Genomic DNA, 19,313 nt, shown 5'->3' with positions numbered 1-19,313 from the left:
CCTAAGGTAAGGTTTGTGTATATATATACTTATTAGGGTTAATGAGATACATAAATAAAAGTGATCTTTTGCTGATGTTGATTTGTTTGACTATCTATTTTACTATCCATGTTATCTTATTTGATGTTTGGAAGTAGTACGTTCCGCATGCGCCTAATAAAAAGATAAAAAGAATGGGTCGATGACATGCTTGAGACGTCATCCTTTATGATATGAAGAGATTTAGTAAGGTTGTTGCGTGCCCGAGGATCGAGGCGTGATATGACCCGACCCGACCCGAAAATCTTGGATGTGTATGATTTGGGTAACGGGTCGGCCTAGGCCGAGCCAAGCTTGGTGCTGCTCGATTTCGAGCCGGCCGGGTCTATATGAGACCTAACCCGACCCAGCCCATTGACACCCCTACTTCTAGGTGGCCCGCATGTGCCCTTAGCCTACGATTATGCATCTAGTTGGAACTTCACATGGTTGCCCAGATCAAATAATAGGTTAGCACACAAATCGGAACAAATGTGTTATTTCTCTCTTCTTGCGCAGATCAAATCCTAGTTATTGATCACTTGAGTGATATAACTTAGGTATGATAGTCACTTGAGAGTCATAACCTTTTTTTCTTATTATTTGAGTGACTTATAACATTCTAATCGATCATTTGAGTGTCATAACCTTTTAAAAACATTAACCGTAAGTGCTATGTCACGTTGGATTTTCGACTCTTTAGTGAATACTTTCCAAAAGTTATGAAAAGTTATGGTACTCAAGTAATCGCTGTGCAAAAGTTAATGTCACATATAGTGTCTTTATTCCCTCCTTTATATATGGCCAAGACATTAACAACGCGCATGTTTTAATAAATGGAGATACTACTGTGGATAAACTTCTTTATTTTTCGCTATCGATAAAACTTCTTTGTTTTTGCAACAATGCTTGATGAGCAACTTAGAATAGTAACTCTACGGATGCCACATCTGTTTGGACCTCGTAGGTTCCACATAAATTGATCCAATAGTACAATTCTAATCGGTAGTTATAAACAGGAACCAAGTGTTGATGGCTTGGTGACCAAGATTGATCATATATATTTATCAGGATTCCTCCAAGTCAAACTTCCCAATATTGAAGCAAATTCTTTAGCTTTTCCACGTGGAATGTTAGAAAGTTGAATCAAAAATGTTATTTGAGAAGTTGTATCTTAATAGGCACTCGGTTCCAGATTTGAATGGAAAAATTATGTGGCATGTCCTGTTTTTCCCCAAAGTGTGAAATGTCCTGTGGAATCTCAGGATAATTACTGCTTTCCCCTTTCCGGGATGACATGGGTGATGAAATCGTCGTGCATTCCTCCATTACAAAAGAAGAGGACATTCATAAATTGTTGTCCCTACATATTTTGCTGAATTGAGAAGAAAACAGTATAACTAATCTCGTTCCAAGGGAAAGATAGACAAAAATAGTACTCGGGAGTCTATTGTCCCTTCCAGATTGAGTTAGCTTCTTTCCCATACTGCAGTTTACAATGTGACCATTGGCTACAAGTAGAGGTGTCCAATGGGGCAGAGTTCATGTGCACGTGAGACGAGTCCGCCTCAATGACATACTAGACGTCCGGACACCTTTTGCCCCAAGGATTAGTTGCTCTCCGATTCTAAGGGCTATTTTCCTAATCCAGGAACAGAAAAAGGAGCTCTCGATGGTTGCCTTCTGCATGCTCCCGGAGTTATCTTCTTGATTAGCATATGTACATATCTCATACTTTTCTTCCAACAGAAAAAATCAAAAGTGCTAAAAGTTATGTACGGTACGCCCTTTAGTGCTAATTTTTTTAATAACTTAAGTCCCAAAATTTTTTTAACAATGATCTTTTCAGTGCCAGCTCTGATCTGTATGGTTGGAAATTCGACGTGACATTTTTTTTATTAATATGTCAAGCTAGTGTGGCTCACCAAAGGGTACCGTTAGCATCTAATGCATAAATAATGCTGTTGAATGCCTTTCTCCAAAATAGGAACCCTAAATCGCCAAATTAGAAGAGAATCTCCAATTTCAAACCCTAACCGGCCATTGAACCCTATTCGGTTTGCCTCCAAGATTAACATCTCAAACTTGCCAATGGGGGCCAGGAGCTTCAGCAGCAGCTCAAATTTCGTTTCAACAGCCATTATATAGGTATTCTATTATTAATTTTTTATTATGGAAAAATAAGACTTGTGACTATAATTTTATATATTTTGTCGTTAATTAATTCTTAATAATATGATATAACTGTGATAAATATTATAAATCAGAGAGGGGCACACAGCCGTCTCAATAGAAGGCAGGAAGAGAGAGAGAGAGAAGAGAGGGGGTCTTCATCTCTAACACACAAGCTGAGAGAAAAATTAGGACAGTGTCGTTTATGCCCCCAGCCACGTTGGACTGGGCGACGCCATTCTACAAGTCACATGGATTGCTTTAAAAAAACAATGCCAACTCAGCTTAATTTCTTAATTATATATGTCACTAATTCATTTTGACGGGAATTTCTCACCGGAGACACTCAAGTGATATTTTTTTTTTATTTGGCATTTTAGTAAGCCAGCGAAAACTTTTGGCACTAAGATAAGTGCCGTACATAATTTTTGACACTTCTAGTGTCCTTCTGCTCTTTTCTTCCATTTGTGATACCTGGCATCTGCAATTGATTTTAACATTCGCCCACGGCCAATTGCTGGCTTTGGGAGAGCTGTCCTTACTTGCTATTATGCCAGCATTGCCAAGCATCGATCAGGAATATTTCAGCATCTGCAAATTCTTCCTCCATTAATTCCTGTCAACATAAAATTTGTATATGGATTTCTGGATTTACCAAATAGTCTTATTGAGGTGTACTCTTTTACGAGTGAGGAACATCGGCAGGATGTGCTGGATATGTTTTCTCCCTATAAATGATGATTTCGTTTTGCTGAGTTACTGCTGTCTGGTCTTTCATTTGGTTTATGCAGCGGCTGTCATCTTCTGTCTAGCTACTAACTTCTGCTCGTAGGAAGAACCTGAACCTTAGCATTTCGATATCACAGGTTAATTTTGTGTCAGTGCTCTGAACTTGTTTAACCAGCATATGGAAGTATACATAAGAGTAACTAAAACAAGGGATCATTACTCATTCTTTGAGTATTGAGGACTTTCCGTCCTATCCTGTACTTCCAATTGTCAATCAAACCTGCAAAGATCTATTTATGATCAACAAGGGATTCTTAGCTCCAAGTTTATGATCAACAAGGAAAGTATCCTTGCAACATATAATTCCCGGAGAGTTGTTATTAGAAGGGACACGTCGATCACTGTAAGAACGACCACCTTTGACTACTGTATGTCAGCCTCATTTCATGTCCAGCTTTGATGGATCTTTTTGGAGCATGTGGTAGGAAAATACAATTTGATAAGATTTGTACTTACATCAATTAGAGATTGAAGAATTCCTGTTCAAAGCTGATAAAGGCCTTTATGTCGAAAAGCTTCATTTGATTATGATTATTCAATACATTGAATGCCAAAAGGTGGTCCAATTCACAGGAAGACAAACACTTAGCAACAATTCTCTATAGCAATAGGGGCACCATTGCAATTGGTTGGGGGCTTTATAATCCTCAGAAGCGCCACTATCCTCGACCTCTGGATATTGCGGCTGCACATATCGACATGCTTTCCCAGGCCTTCGACATCCTTGATGAAATCTTTCAGCTTCTTCTTCATGTCTGCTGTTCCGAGCTTTAAAGCCTCTCCTCCCTCCTCAATCGGAAATTCAGCTTCCTTCAAGAGGCTCTTGATCTTTACCTCCAAAGAGTCAATTGTAATTCTGATTTTGTCCAGGCCCTTGAGAGCAACAAAGATACTGGCCTGCAGAGCTTTTAGTTGTAAGAAATAATCCATGTAAGTGACGGTGACTTCTCTGGCAGACTCTTGCAGAGGTTTTTTTTTTTTTTCCTTTCGCATTTTAGACTTCTAGACATTGTTCACATCATTATAGCTACTAAAAAATCAAGCCAGCCTCACAATGTTCATTATGTTAGATGCGCGGACTTCTGGGGAAAAATGTGGTTGTTGCCTTAGTTCGATGAAATTACGGGGATGGTCACTGAAATTACAAAAAGGGAGGGAAAAGGTTTGTAGTACTCACTTGCATTGAGGTGATCACCCCCGCCTGCCCCTCCAGTGCATTCTCATAATTCTTCCAAATGGAGTCAATCCACTTGCAAATCGCATCCATGGGAATGGCGGTTGCAGCTGCTAGGGCAGCAGCAACTGGCGGAGCGGCCACCGCAGCAGTCATGACTGAACAGATCATAATGGCTGTGAAAGCTGCAACCAGTATCATATCTGAGACCTTCCTCCACGTCTGTATGCTCTTAAGCTTCCAGTCAATCTTCTTTTTCTTGATCCACAGCTTCTTGAGTATGGACTTTTGTTGCTTGTGAATTGCCTGAAAGATCTCCAAGAACTCCTCGGTGAAGGGGTCTCCCGTCTCCTTGAATTTTGTCAGTTCCTCCGAGATCTTTGAGTAACTAAATTAATCCAAGGTCTCTTCATAAGTTTCTCGGTGAAACAGAAAGAGCATGCATATTCCTCACCAACTTAAACTTGTCATGTTAGGATGTCAAACTCTAGCTATCAACTCAATCTAAGATACGTCAGCTCGAAATGAAGTTCCTTGAGAACTGAGATACATGTACCTGCAACACCCCTCCCCATCTTCCTCTTTGAAGAGATGAAGCTCCACGAAAATCAGCAAATGGGCATTGCACGCATGCTTCAAGCAATTCTCAAGGGCAGCGCAGAAATCAAGGGTGTGCGAGCTACTATTGAAGTAGTCCTCGACGAGCACGAACAGCTCTTGATTTCTCCAGATGTCTTTCTTGCTATCCAAGATGACTTTGACCACTTCCTGGTTCATCTCCAAGAGGCACACGGTCATCTCTTTAGATTCCTGTGAGAGAGCTCGGACATCAACCCCGGAAGCAAGGGTGCTGAGGACTTGGTTTGTCCTAGCTTGGAGGTTTGCATCGAAGGTTCGCAATTCCGGGTCGGACTCGCATGCTGCTCCACAAGAATTGGCTTCTGATGATGAGGGAACCGTTGGAGGGTTTCTTCTCGTGTTGGAGTTTGCCATTGACCTTCAGTTGAGATCATGAGGTTAAGAAAAGAGAGGGTGAGTACGCTAAAAGGAAACACAAGCAATCATATTAAGACTCAAAACCAGAACATGAAACTCTAATTCGAGAACCGAGTCTATCTAGGTGAGTTTACGACAAGACTTTCATAATTTTGATGAGATTCACTCCATTCTCGCATGGATGAGAGACGCATCTTATGCAATAAAATGTAGTACGAGAATGATATGAGACTGGGGTTGCTCCATTGGTTCAATAAGCAAAAAGCACATATATTCACTAAACGACTTGAGTAGTATAGACCATGTCCTATACTTAAGCAGCTAAAGAGACGCGAAATTCACAATTTTTTTTAATTAGGAGTAATTATTGAGGATTAAGAAATAAAGGGTCTACCAAAAAAATTAAAAATGTTATCTTGATCGTTTTGAGGAAAAGAGTTAAATCGATTGAGAAATCTAGGAAATAAAAACATAAGACGACATAAGAGATTTATAGTACACCTTTTTTTTTATTATAAGTACTGAAGAAAAAATTATTCTATCGAATTTTTTGGAATCGATAACACTTTTAACAAAAATGTTGGAACTTTCACACAAGACATGACTGCTAAAACGAGCTGAAACTAATCTTCATAATTCAGGAAAATGTCGTACAAAAAATCCCAAAAGTTAATATCATCACGTAATTAAGAAGACAAGAAAATACGCAATTTTTTTACAAAATTAGCTTTTGGAATGCTTGTCCAACCCTATGAACAATTCAATTCTCAATTCGCAAATTGACATGCGCATCCACCATCCACCATATGCCGGTGATCAAGCCGGCTAAACATAAAATCAGATGGGAAAACGAATGGAATGAAATCTATACGATGCTTGATGTGAATGTTCGATATCGTCCGGTAACACTTGACAAAGATCAGCCGAGCATAGGGGTCCACATCTTGCCTATGTATTAGGTGATTTTCTAGTGCTTAGATCTTGAAGATGCACCAACAGAAATCGTGTCTAGGGTTTGTCCCAGAGTCATCCTAACGAAATGGCCTAATAAATTCAGTTTCCACCTCAAGAAGGTAGTTCTATGAGTTAGGATTTCTGTGATGATCAAGTGTGATCATGATTTTTTATAATTCATGAGCGCTTCTCACATACCTAGCCTGCATGATAACCAACAGAAAGTTAAGATACCAGGATCTGTACAAGATCTAAAATCATAACAGGAATACAATCCAACAAGCAAGATATCTAACTCTTTTTGCATAATTGAATTTAAATTGGATTTTTGCTTACCTAAATGAACTGCTCCTTGCGATTGACTGCTACAGGGGACAGAAGTTGGAAAAGAGAGAGCGAAGATAGCTTGTTGAATGTTATGAAGATGAAGCACCCTCTTACGCAATTTTTATAGATTTTCAGATTCAAGGATAAACTTGTTCTCAACCATATAGATGCGTACTGAGAAAGCCAAACTTGGGCATAGTTACCGAGAATGTTCATGCCACATCAGCATTTCCTATTCTTGAGAAGACACCGAGAAGCTAGGTTTAGAGATGACCTGTTGACACCCAGCCCATTTCGTGTCACCTTCATACAGAGATTTGTAATGCAGATTACTTGGTCAGACAAACATTTATGATACTTCCGTGTTTATTGTACAATAAAAACCTAGATATTAAGCAGATTCCACCTTTAGTTATTGGATGCTTGCCAGTATAAAACCTGACAACCGATTTTCCTTTTGTGTTAACTGAATTGTGTTAGAGATTTTTTTTTCTTTGGTCGAACTTGTGTTAGAGATTGAAATGCTAACTTGTATTACACCTCCTTTTATTTTTTCCTGGAGAGATTACCTCTTACATCTTCTAGGTAGCTATGCTTTGCATCTTGTATTTTTTGAGATTAGAATTTACATGTTGTGTCTTATCAAAAGGAAAGGTTATGTTGGTGCCTGTTAGAGGTGGGCCGGGTCAACCACCCACGAATAGCCGATTTCATGAACTGGGAACTGGAAATTGCCCACTGATTCCTGGATCCACCTGAGAACCGAACCATCGGTCGGTTCATTCTCGAGTGAGTCCAAAGAACTGGCGTCCATTACATGTGTGGGCTCGATGACTCCATCTTCGCCATCTGCGGAAGTTGAGTGCTGACGCCGTGGAAGGAAAGCTTGAAAAGTTCCCATTTCATTTGCCAAAAGCAAGCATTTCTCTCTTCTCTACATGCGCGAGCTACTTCCCCAGCAACATCATTACGTTATCATCATTGTACTCACGTTCCTCACGCATGCTCGCTTCCTTCGGTTCGCGCCCATTGAGAAGCGAAACTATAAGAGGAATGAAACAGTCCCCAAGCATACAAGCATCTCTCCCAGAAGATAGCACCCTTAAAATCGCGTCTTACCTCTGCTATCGGAACAATTCATCGAATCATTACATTGTCCAACCTGTTAGCGGAATAACTTTTCTTTATTGATGGAAATGAATGATATATATACATGTCAAAACCTTCGAATACCATTATACCCTTTAACACTCGCCCTCAAGCTAGAGCATGGATATCAAGCATGCCCAGCTTGTTACAAATATACTCAATCATGCTATTCCCTAGAGATTTGGTGAAAATATCATCTAATTTTTCACCGGTCCTAATATAACTAGTAGACATAACTCTCGCCTGAAGTTTCTTGTGGAAAAAATGGCAATCAACTTTGATATGCATGGTTCGCTCATGGAATACTGGATTTGAAGCAACATGGACAACTACTCAATTATCACACCACAACTCCATTGGCACAAGGTCTTCGAATCCAAGTTCAACTAATAATTGACGCATCCGGACTACCTCACGGGTAATTTGAGCCATAGCTCTGTATTCCGATTTTGCACTTGATCTAGTCACAACACTTTACTTCTTACTCTTTCAAGATACTAGGTTTCCTCCTACAAAGGTACAATATCCTATTGTAGACCTCCTATCTATAGGAGATCCCGCCAAATCAGCATCCGGGAAGGCTTCCACCATTCCGTGACCATGATCTTGATAAATGAGACCGTGACCTGAAACTTTCTTCAAGTATCTCAAAATAATGTGTATAGCATCCCAATGTGAGGTATGGGGAGAAGACATGAACTGACCCACAACACTCACCGGAAAGGAAACATCAGGTTGAGTCAAATAATTTAATTTTCCAACAAGTTTTCGATACCTTTGTGGATCATCTAACAGGCCATCATCCTCTGCCATCAATTTCGAGCTCACTTCTATTGGTATATCTAGTGGTTTAGCTCCTAGCATGCATGTCTCTATAAGCAAATCCAAAACATATTTTCATTGTGAGATATAATTACCTTTCTTTGCCCACGCCACTTCGATACCCATGAAATATCTAAGAAGTTCCAAATCATTTGTATGAAACTGTTGTTGCAAATATAAGGAATATCATCAACATATACTACAAGGAATATCCGACCAGCTCCAAAAACCCAATAAAACATAGAATAATCTCTAGTACATCTACACAGCCCAAACCGGGGTATTGCCTCGATAAACTTTCCGAACCAGGCTTTGGGAGACTGTTTCAAACCATATAATGACCTTTTTAAGCAACGTACATGACCAAACTCCTCCTTAGCAACAAACCCCGGTGGTTGCTCTATATACATCTCTTCCCGTAAATCTTTATGAAAAAAGACATTCTTAACATCAAGCTGAAATGGAGGCCAGCAAGTAGAAGCAATTAAAGAAAGTAAAAGATGAATGGAGGTTATCTTAGCCATCGGAGAAAAAGTATCACCATAATTGATCCCATAACCTGTGCATACCCTTTAGCAACCAGCCTAGCCTTGAGATGAGCAAGAGAACCATCAAGGTTAACCTTGATAGTAAATACCCACTTACATCCAATGGCTCTCTTCCCTACAAGTAAAAGAACAAGATCACAAGTTTGATTTTGGTCCAGTGCCCGTAGTCCCTCTTCCGTAGATGCTCTCCAGCCTGGACTAGATAATGCTTCAGCAACAATTTTAGGAATAGGATGTGTATCAATGGTCATTAGACTAACTCGATAAGAGGCAAATAAACTAGAATATGAGACAAACTGCGAAATAGGGTGTTTGGTACAACTATGAACTCCTTTGCGATGTGCAAAGGAATGTCAAGATAGTATGTGACGGACTTACCTCGGGCTCAAAAGACAAAGAAGACGAGATAGGATGAGCTACATCTGTAGGGGGCTCCACATGCTGACAAGGACGTCTACCGTAAACATAAAAGACAGGTCGAGGAATAGCTGGAGAATCCGAAGTGGGTGTTGATTCCATAATAACATATGTTAAGGAATCGCCATCCACCGTAGGAGTCTTCATTGGATTATCAAAATAAACAGCAGACTCAAAAAAAGAAACATCTACAGTGGTGAAATACTTATGCAAAGAAGGACAGTAGCAACAATAACCCTTATGTGTATGAGAATACCCAACAAAACTGCATTTAAGAGATCGAGGATCAAGTTTGGAAAGTCTTGGACGATGGTCACGAATATAGCAGAAACAACCAAATATACGAGGTGGCAAATGAATAAGGGGTCATAAGGAAAAAGAAGAGAGCGAGGAATTGCATCCTTAAGAACAGAAGACATCATGTGATTGATATGATAACATGCAATCATAGCAAGATCAACCCAAAGGGATTTATCCACCTTCATTTCGGACATCAAAGAACGAGTAATTTCTAGCAAGTGGTGGATCTCTCTTTCGGTGACACTATTTTGTTGTGATGTATATCCGAACAAGAAGATTGATGAAGAATGCCCTGTTGGGACATGAATTCAGAGAAAGTTTTAGAAAAATACTCTTTGTATAGCGGAAGCATGGTGGGCCCATAACCTACGGGTACTAGAATCGAAATATTGCTCTGATACCATGTTAGTGGAATAACTTTTCTTTATTGATGGAAACGAACATTATATATACATATCAAAACCCTCGAAGACCATTTACCTTTTTTACCCTTTAACAGAACCGATCAAGAGGGCGGCGTCAAAGTGTGAGTTTGGGCAAACTAGTCGGGCTTTTCGGGTTTGTAAGGGTTAAAAAAAAAAACGTCCGATCCGGGTGGTTTGGATGGGTGGGTCCATATCTGGACTCGAAAACTAGACCGATATTCATCGGTTCCAATTCTATAGAATCGAGAACCGCTCGGAAATGGCTGGTTCGGTTCGGTTCGAGCGGTTCGAGCTTTAGACGGTTCCTTTTGCTCATCCCTAGGGCCTGTTTGGTGGCTCTATTACAACTCTGCTAGGTGAACCACATGTATTCTGAACCTAAGAATCCAAAAAAGTCCTACTTGGACCTTCACTTGGGTGCCCGTATCAAGTGATAGTTTGGCACACAACCTGAGCAAACATGCTTTTTCTTATTTCTTGCTTACCGCCAAGACCTGTGGTTTTTGCTTCAGCAGTTCAAGTTAGTGATGAGACTCTGTAGCTCCTTCGGCAAGGGCATTTTTTTGGCGAGATGTGAACTCGGGTGAGCAAAGGTGGCGGCGGCGGCTTGACAGGGTGATGACGATGCGTGTGGCTACACGATGGTGGATCATTTGGTGTGGTGGTGCTGTGCCCACTAAAGACACTGGAATTCGGATCGTGAAGCGGGTTTATTGGTTGATAAAAAGGGACTAGTGCTAGACGTTTCACATGAAGAAAAAATGATTAAGGGAGAGAGAGTAAAATAATGTAAAAATGAAAAAAAACACTAGCAAAATTGGAAGTTGCTGTTGTCGGTTATTTTTTTATCACACGATCTCTCAATCAATAAGTACTTTATGCAAAATACGTGGCGATAATGTATGGATTTACGATTGAGATTGTATTGTCCTACTATCAGAGAAGCATTTTCCAACGAAATTATGTGCTATCCGAAAACCATGTTTTCCTTATGTTGGGAGACGGGGATTTTCTTCCCTTTTGTCCCTATTTGTTAGTTCTCATGATAAGCGCTACTCCATGTATTACTAGAACACAAAGTCATGTGCGGTAATTAATACCATCCTAGTAATCTTGGATCAAGTAAGAGATGAAATCAATGTGAAATGGCTCTCGGATCATATGTGAGACAAAAAAAAAAAAAAATCTACGTAGTCAAAAAGAACATTAACTCCACCGTTTCCTAGAGACGAATTGTATCACCAAAAAGTGACGCACCATTTATGTTATTTTGAGAACACGGAGGCGAAAAGAAATTACCCTTTGATCATTCTTTCTAGACTCTCATGTCCGAGCAATTAACATCCTAAAACAGGATGACCGCCTTGGTTGAGGCGTCGCAGGATTTTTAATTCGGGAGCTGGAGTTCACCTACCGAATCTCACTACTTGCGTGCAAGCTATTTTAAGTCATAACCACTTGCACATGTTGATTATAACTTTGTTCTACATCATATTTGCTTTGAACCGATCTCACCTTTGTATTTGCCTTAATTCCACTGTCCGCGTGCAAAATACGCAGCCACTTGCACGGATCGATTATAATTTGATTCTACATCATATTTGCCTTAAACCGATCCTACCTCGTATCTGAGAAAGAAAAAAGTTCAATTTTAATACTTCATGTAAATATATAAATTTGAATGTATATGATTTCTATTATTACAATTTTAGTGGTCTATAATATGACTGCCACATTTTTTACGTCCAAGGTAACCCCACGTTCTCCGTCTGTGTCTCTGTCTCTTCACATAAAACAAGGCAGAGACAGGGAGGATTGAGTGCTAAGCAACAGAGCGAGGGAGAGATGGCTGTGGAAAGCAGAGCTCAGGGGAGGATTCAGTCTCTGTATCGTCATCTCTCAACACATGCTTCTGATGCGAGCTCCCTTCTTCACCCGGTTAGTATGCTCTCTCTGTCCGCGCGTCTGCTTTTGTTTCGTTTGCGGGAAATGTTCGATGTAATTGGCGCTCAGCGATATCGTGAATTCCTGTTTCTGGTATTGTTGATGAAGACTGTACTGAGAACCGAGCAATTAAGCCGTAGAGATGGTAGAGAAGCTGTGATAATCGGTGGTATGGTGTTGGATATTCATGCCCTACCTCTCTCTCCTCCTGCTCCTGGAACCACAATCCCTGGCAAAGTAAGTTCATTTTTTCTTAGCTTGTCTGTTTGTTCAGTTATTCTTGATCTGTTCAATAAGATCTTTTGTGGGCTGTTTACCTTGCTTGCAATGCGAGTTTAAGATTGAAATTAGTCGATGTTGGCTGCTCAAAAATGCCAAACTGTGCGTCACTTTTTTGCGCTCTTAGTCTGGATTTCAGTTGAAAGAGAGGTGGGAGTTCTCTAATTTGATCCATTTGGGAAAATTTTGAAGTTCCTGGAGTAATCTAACAGGTATTAGTCTCTGTAGTCTGGGTTGACAGCCATCTCTGTCAATAACATGGAGAACCCGGCCAAAAATAAACGAATATCATATGAAGATAACACAGGAATGTGGGATAGACACAACTAGTCATCATAGATTGAGAAAGGTTGAATTGCAGCAATATTAGGAAACTGAAGATATCGAATAGGACGCACACTCTCGTGCCAAAGAAGCATTACTCCCATAAGTCTCAGTTCTTGTTTCTGTTAAACTCCACAGTTTCAGATAGTCATTTGTCCATACCATAGACTCCTTAGCCCTCATTTGTTCATGAGGTTCTATGATATGTACAAATGATTATCTTAGACTATGGGAGTTCCACAAATTTAAGATCCAGGACTGATTGTGGGAAGGCTTCTTTGGCCCAACATTGTGCAGATTCTGCTTCACAGAAAGAATGTTTCCTTACCCTTTTAAGGTTAGGTTTGTAGAAGGGAGAAACTGGCTTGCAAGGAGGTGGTTTTGTCTTTGTAGGAGTGGGTTTGTGCTTGGATGATGGTGGCAGAAGGTTTTGGAGATGTGTAATAGTAAGTGGCAGAGCAAGATACCGAATGCTGGTACTTACCACTATATTTTGCAAGCGTCCAATGGTTGAATCTCTGGCTCTCCCTCTCTGAAGAATTTCATGCTCAGATGAGCTACACTTCTTTCCCAGAAGGCCTGTTGTCCTCATCTTCTGGACGGGCTTGGCAGCTTTTACTCCAACAATCTAAATCCAATGGCCTATATGAGGATCCTTGAAGTATACAAGGAGCTGTCCTTCATAGTTCAAAGACTCTATTTGAAGTCGTTCTCCTTCACCTTCTTCTTCTAGTATGTAAGGCTGCATCGCTACGAGTGTAGGAAGATGGAAGAAGAGTTTCCTTCCTTTTCTCTTGAGTTATCAGTTTTGGTGATCCTTCTTGGTGAATTTTTACTCCGAAAATAGTTAGTCATCCAGGTATCTGGAAGGAGTTTGACTAACTCCAAACAAGGAATCTGTCTTGGAACATGATGCACGAAGTCATCTAGTTGTAATCTACAGAGATCAAAAGGGCATCCTCTGCTCTTGCCAAAGTTAAGTTTACGGCGTGGTTTTCGACTTTGTGCACCATTTTGGTAGTGGAGAGTTGCCCCAATTGAATATGGAGTCTGGGGAGCTCCAGTGATATGTAATTGAATTTTCAGGGGGTAAGCAATCGAAAATCTGAAAGAGACATATTGAAGTTGGAGAATAGTGTTACAAACATAGTTTTAACCATGAGAGCGGTTTCGACTATGCCAATCCAGGCGTGTTAGTAGTCAAGGAACCTAGTCTAAGTCGTGCCGTGCAAGCCACTACAGGCAAAACATTAAAAAAATAGAAGAAGAGACCAAGGCGAATAGCACCAAAGTGAAGGTGCATATAGCCTTGTTGGAATCACTAGGTAGGAACTATGGAGAGATTTAAACCTTCACAAAGTTTTCCTATTCGAGTAGCAGGAATGTGATATTGATCATAGTAGGTTGATTAGACGTATTCTTTGACATCCTTTGGAATTTGATTAATAAACCTTCTGTGGATTTTATGGGTGAAAAAAAAGCAGGTTGAGCAAAAGCAGAATATTAATTTGTAAGAGGGAGATGGGCATAAGAGATTTTCTCATCCTCGTTGAGGTAGTTACCTCATAAGAGCGGTCGATCTTGGAGGCGTTGGAATTATGAAAAGATGTAGGAGGATAATAGGAGCATCGACATAGATGGAAGTTATTATATTCTGAGGATTCAGTCATGGTTAAATATTCAATTTTCCAACCATCTTAATGATGCAGACATACATACAAGAAGATAAAGGGTGAAGGAGAAAGTCTTGGAATAGTCTTTCGACTCTAAAGGACAACCCTCTGTATACTTCAAGGATCCTTATACAGTCCATTGCTTCTGGGATCTAAATAGCCAATGCAAGAAATATCATACCCCTCCACAAGACGAGGATGACTGGCGGCCTTCGAGGAGAAAGAAGAAGCTCAGCTCATCTGAGCATGGAATTTCTCATACATGGAAAGATGGAGATCGGACCATTGACCCCTTAGTGAACATAGTGGTAAGTACCGGTACGAGGTTTCTTACTCTGCCCCTAAGTATTACACACCTCCAAAACCTTCTCTGCCGACATCATCAGTTGAGAACCTATTGACAACACACCACACTGTTCAGTACTTTCTGTGTGAGGTCTATGTCTGACAGTGGTCTTTTAGGTTCACTACGTTTTGGGAGGTGTAGCGAGAAATATTGCTGATTGCATGTCAAAGCTGGGAGGAAAGCCCTTCTTTATCAGTGCTGTGGGCCTTGACATGGCAGGTCAGTATATCACATCTGAATTAGCCTACATACTGTTTGTATCAGCAAGACTTTTCAAGGCACCATTTTGGCTCAATCAATGATTTTGGCACACGAACATGCATGGCAATCTAGGACAATGTTTTGTAGAGTTTCATTTTAAGGATTATACAGTATTTGTCGTGTTCAATGTCCTTGTCTTATGCCATGGGCATGGAGAAAAATGCTTGATAAATCCTTTAGCTCCATCTCTATTAAAGACATGATAAAAGCAAAGAACCTACCATCTTTTCTCTGTAGGAGTGCGTGATTTTGTTTGGGATCTTGATTACGTCTATATCCATCCTTATTTATAGGGAAAAAATAGTTTTTTCAACAATCATCTGTCAATTGTAACTGTAATTCTTGGGTATGCCAGCCTGGTTCTAACCGGAATCAATAAATTTTGAGACTGTCCCAAGTTGAGATCTTTTTGGAGGTTTAAGGGGGTTATGATTGGCCACTAGAATTTTTCCAAACGCTGTCTTTACTTTTCAGTCTGAGAATTTGCGAGTAAACTGTGTATATTTGAGGTACTAAGGTTTGAGAATGTTCTTTTTATTTGCTCCACCTTGATGTAGCAAATGTCTGTTCATCCTTCATGAATGGCTGTAGGCCACTTGCTGAGGCAGGCGAATTCTTTGTCGTTTCTCTATATATCAATTTTCTTGTTGAGGTTTCTATGTCTTTCCAAGATTTTGCTAACGTCATCCTTTGCCCTATGTGTCAGGGAATCACTTGTTGGAGCATTGGAGATCTATTGGGCGTCCTATTGAAGGTTAACGTGCTCAGTTTAACTACTTGTCTGACATGTCTAGTAAAATCTGCTAATAGATAGTAGTGGTGGAACTATGCTATATTTGGCTTTACAACAGCTCAGTATGCTACTCAAATTTATCCTTTGCTCTTTATTACTTTGTCATATTAATGAACTAGCTTGTCTCCTCTTTTTTGGCTTCAAATAAGTTATATAGATGCATGAGCTGTTCATGAATGTGCTTCTCGTTCTTAAACTCAGCAATTTCAAGGCAGGTATTCTTCAAACCCAAGATATTACGACTGCTGTGGTCTGTTGTGTACTTGATCCAAATGGTGAGGTAGCTGCTGGTGTTGCAAGCTTTGAATCAATTGTAAGTTAATTTTTGCTCAAAAAATATCAGGTTGAACAGGCGTACTTGTGTTCTCTCTAAGATCCATAAAGGCACTCTCCAATGACCTTTAGGAGAAGTTTCTCACTGCTGAGTGGATTCATCAATTTAGATATGAGATATCCTCTGCTCCAGTAGTGATGGTTGATGCTAACCTGAACAATCGTGCTCTTGAAGCTTCTTGTCAATGTAATTCTAAACATTCGATGTGGTTGATTTTTCTTCTGGCTTGATTAAATGATCTACTCTGAGTCAATGGAAATCTCTTCAGAATTCACTTACTCGGCTTTTCTTTGAATTTTATTTGCAGTGGCTGCACGAGATAACATTCCTCTGTGGTTTGAACCTGTATCAGTTGCCAAATCCAAAAGAATTGTTCCTCTTGTGAAGTATGTGAGTACTTCGCCTTGATGTGCTTTTGCTTTCTTTTATGCTATTTTCCACGTGCTGAGTAAACTTAATAAAGTCTGAAGTTGATGAACAATGGGATAAGCTCAATAATACTTTTTATGGAATTCACGAGATCGTGTCTTTCAATCTCAAATATCTGACTCGATTGCTAATGGAGTAGTTGATTAGCATCGTCCTGAGCAGAGACTCACAGTGAGCAAAAGGGGAAATGTTATGATGAGAAAAGTTTAGTGCTTCAAATAGATTGACTCAGGCCAGTAGTGATGTACACTGGAAAATGAATAAAGCGGTTTTTTTTCGACATATTTCATGGAATCGCTTACCATCTGCATGAATATGGAGGAAAATGGTGAAAGCTGTGGTTTAGGTTGGAGAATTCTGCATGTAGCATATCAAAATAAAATTTAGTAGCTTTGCATAGACTTTCGTTAATAATGTATGTCAATGTCATGCTTCCACTAGGATATTAATTTGCAGTCTAGAGGAGTTGAAGGAAACTTTTGCATAGTGAATATATTTAAGTGTGATACACACCTAATCTTTTCTTAATGAATTAGGAAATTTTAAACCATACATTGTACACAATTGATTCATGTTTGTCATTTTGTTAAAACTTTGACAGTATCTCATGTTTAAGTGAAAATTGATCGCATCGAGCTCATATCAATCAGGCAATGGGATAAAATGGTACTGATTTACATAGTTGACTTCTTGGTCTTGACGGCCTTTCCAGTTACGAAAGCAATATGGTGTTAGGATAAACGAAATTCAGCTCACATGGGCATAGTTTAAGAGTGGCATTAAGAGGCTCCTAGATTCTGAAAGCCTCATTTTGAATATCTGTTACTGACACAGAGTGGGCTCTTTGCAGGTAACTTATGTATCTCCAAATGAAGATGAGCTCTTTGCAATGGCAGATGCTCTATCTCCAGGGAAACTATATGGTTTGAGTGAAAGGTATAACAGTGAAAAGAATTGTCCTCCAGAATCTCTCATCAAGATGCTAAAACCTGCAGTAATTCTTTTGCTTGAGAAGGGCATAAAAATTGTAGTCGTCACCATAGGCGCACGAGGAGCCTTTCTATGTTCTAAAGAGGGGTCTATCTTGACGAGAGCTGTTGTGGAGAAACCCCAAACACTTGGCATAAGCTCAGAACTCCACAGACTGATCTCATCTAATTGCCCTTCACATAAGTTTCATGATGCTAGACATATTGAGGGAACCTCTCGTCTCTTTGCTTTGCATCTTCCTGGCCTTCCCGCATCCGTTAAGAAGCTTACTGGTGCTGGCGATTGCTTGGTGGGTGCTACACTTGCATCAATCTGTGAAGGTTTGAACATTATACAAGCCATCTCAGTCGGTATTGCTGCAGCGAAAGCCACTGTCGAGGCAGATTCGAACGTACCTTTGACATTTGATTTAATTGGAGTTGCAGGTATGAGTATTCTTTCAATAGACAGCAGGAAATTTGTGCGTTCTTGGATATTATATCAATTTGGTTTGATTCTACTTTTTTTGTTGTGTTAATTTCAATGACTTTGTTACAACAAGACATATTGAGGTTGATTGTCATTTTATTTAATCGAAGTTGCAAAGTGGAATGATTCTTCTCAGTAATGTTAGAACTGGTGAATGACTTGCAAACATTTTAACTAAACCTTTGGCTAGCGGGAGGATACAATATATTTGTAACAAGCTGGACATAATTAATATCTATGCTTCAGCCTGAGGGGGAGTGTTAGAAGTATCAAGGGTAAAGTGGTCTTTAGGACTCTTATGGTTTATTGGGTTACCAATGTATAAATACTACTTTACTAGATAATATCAAATAATCTTCTTTTTCCTCTAACAAACTTCACTAGAGTAGGTAAGAAACAGATTAATGTAATGAATACAAGCGCGACTCATCAAGTAAAGTTATCGTACAACTTGTAGAGGCTGGTTCTGAAGGTGATATCCTCTTCTCTCAATAGGAACAAGCTAACGAATGTACTGAAAATACTATAGAGCTGCATTTTGCACTATATTGCCTATCCAAGACTCGAACAGAATAAATCCAAAAAACTTTCGTTAGTTCAATCATGATGCTGGATTCCTATTGTCTTGTTGAAAAGGATGTGAAGTAATATGTAACGAGGCCAGGCATGATTGTGCCTACACTTCCTTGACAGATGATGCCAGGTCGGTTTACTCGGCTGCGAAGGTGGTTTATGATGGACCAGTGTAAACTGCTGCCAGCTTCGAGATAATGACGCTCGTCGAGTAACTGGTGCAGAATTGGAATCAAGACCGCTCTTTGTTGTTTAACTTCTTTGGTTTTTGGACTTTCATTTGGTACATTGGTGGTGTAAGATGTTTACAAGTAGAGTTGAGATGCACAGTACTCAGTTTCTATTACCGATGAAGATGTGTCTATAGGACATTTTACAGTTTCAATAGATATCCCCGGTCTTTTCTCTACTCATTTGAATTTCTTCATCCAGCAGGACAAATGCCTTGATTGATTCAGATGCCTGCAAAGATCTTACGTTTTTATCTACCTCTAAATTCCGAGGCTAACCATCTAAGTTCCACCTAGAATGATGATATACATCGACTGCGCACGCGAACAGATCATACTCTGTCATTTATAATTGAGGACTGAAGTCTATGTGGCCAATCCATGTTGCCAGTGACAATCAATTTCACCCAAATTCCTGGTTACTGGCACTACCCTAAATCACGTAATGAGGGAGAAAAATTCTCAATGTCCATCACCCTCCCCCACCGTTTTTGTCCTTGCCCTCTCAAACAATGGGTTTATCTTTTCGAAGGAGGATGCGAGAGAGTAAAACTATAAGAAATACGATCACACAGCAT

At 39.8% G+C, this 19,313-nt stretch overlaps 2 protein-coding genes across 3 annotated transcripts; one reads left to right on the top strand and one right to left on the bottom strand.

The window, feature by feature from the left end:
• Positions 1-3,564: 3,564 nt before the first annotated feature.
• Positions 3,565-5,529, bottom strand: LOC115737188 (UPF0496 protein At4g34320-like). The gene is made up of 3 exons (XM_030669192.2): positions 4,710-5,529; positions 4,157-4,541; positions 3,565-3,876 (listed from the first exon to the last, which is right to left on the bottom strand). The coding sequence occupies exons 1-3, from the start codon at positions 5,144-5,146 to the stop codon at positions 3,565-3,567; spliced, it is 1,134 nt and encodes a 377-aa protein (XP_030525052.2). The 5' UTR covers positions 5,147-5,529.
• A 6,311-nt stretch (positions 5,530-11,840) lies between these two features.
• LOC115737209 (ribokinase) lies at positions 11,841-18,914 on the top strand. Of its 2 annotated transcripts, XM_030669227.2 has the most exons (9): positions 11,843-12,029; positions 12,144-12,272; positions 14,774-14,876; positions 15,625-15,672; positions 15,927-16,024; positions 16,117-16,231; positions 16,353-16,435; positions 17,325-17,889; positions 18,626-18,914. In XM_030669227.2, exons 1-9 carry the CDS (start codon positions 11,937-11,939, stop codon positions 18,679-18,681), a joined length of 1,290 nt encoding a protein of 429 aa, XP_030525087.1. In that variant the 5' UTR covers positions 11,843-11,936; the 3' UTR covers positions 18,682-18,914. The 2 variants fall into 2 exon arrangements, with proteins under 2 accessions (XP_048134858.1, XP_030525087.1); XM_048278901.1 differs by lacking the exons at positions 15,927-16,024; positions 16,117-16,231 and having other exon boundaries at positions 11,841-12,037; positions 12,143-12,272.
• Positions 18,915-19,313: the final 399 nt, after the last annotated feature.

The sequence above is a fragment of the Rhodamnia argentea genome, chromosome 5, assembly GCF_020921035.1.
Source record: "Rhodamnia argentea isolate NSW1041297 chromosome 5, ASM2092103v1, whole genome shotgun sequence".
Taxonomy (NCBI): domain Eukaryota; kingdom Viridiplantae; phylum Streptophyta; class Magnoliopsida; order Myrtales; family Myrtaceae; genus Rhodamnia; species Rhodamnia argentea.
Note: the sequence above shows the minus strand (reverse complement) of the source record. Positions and strands in the feature narration are given on the sequence as shown.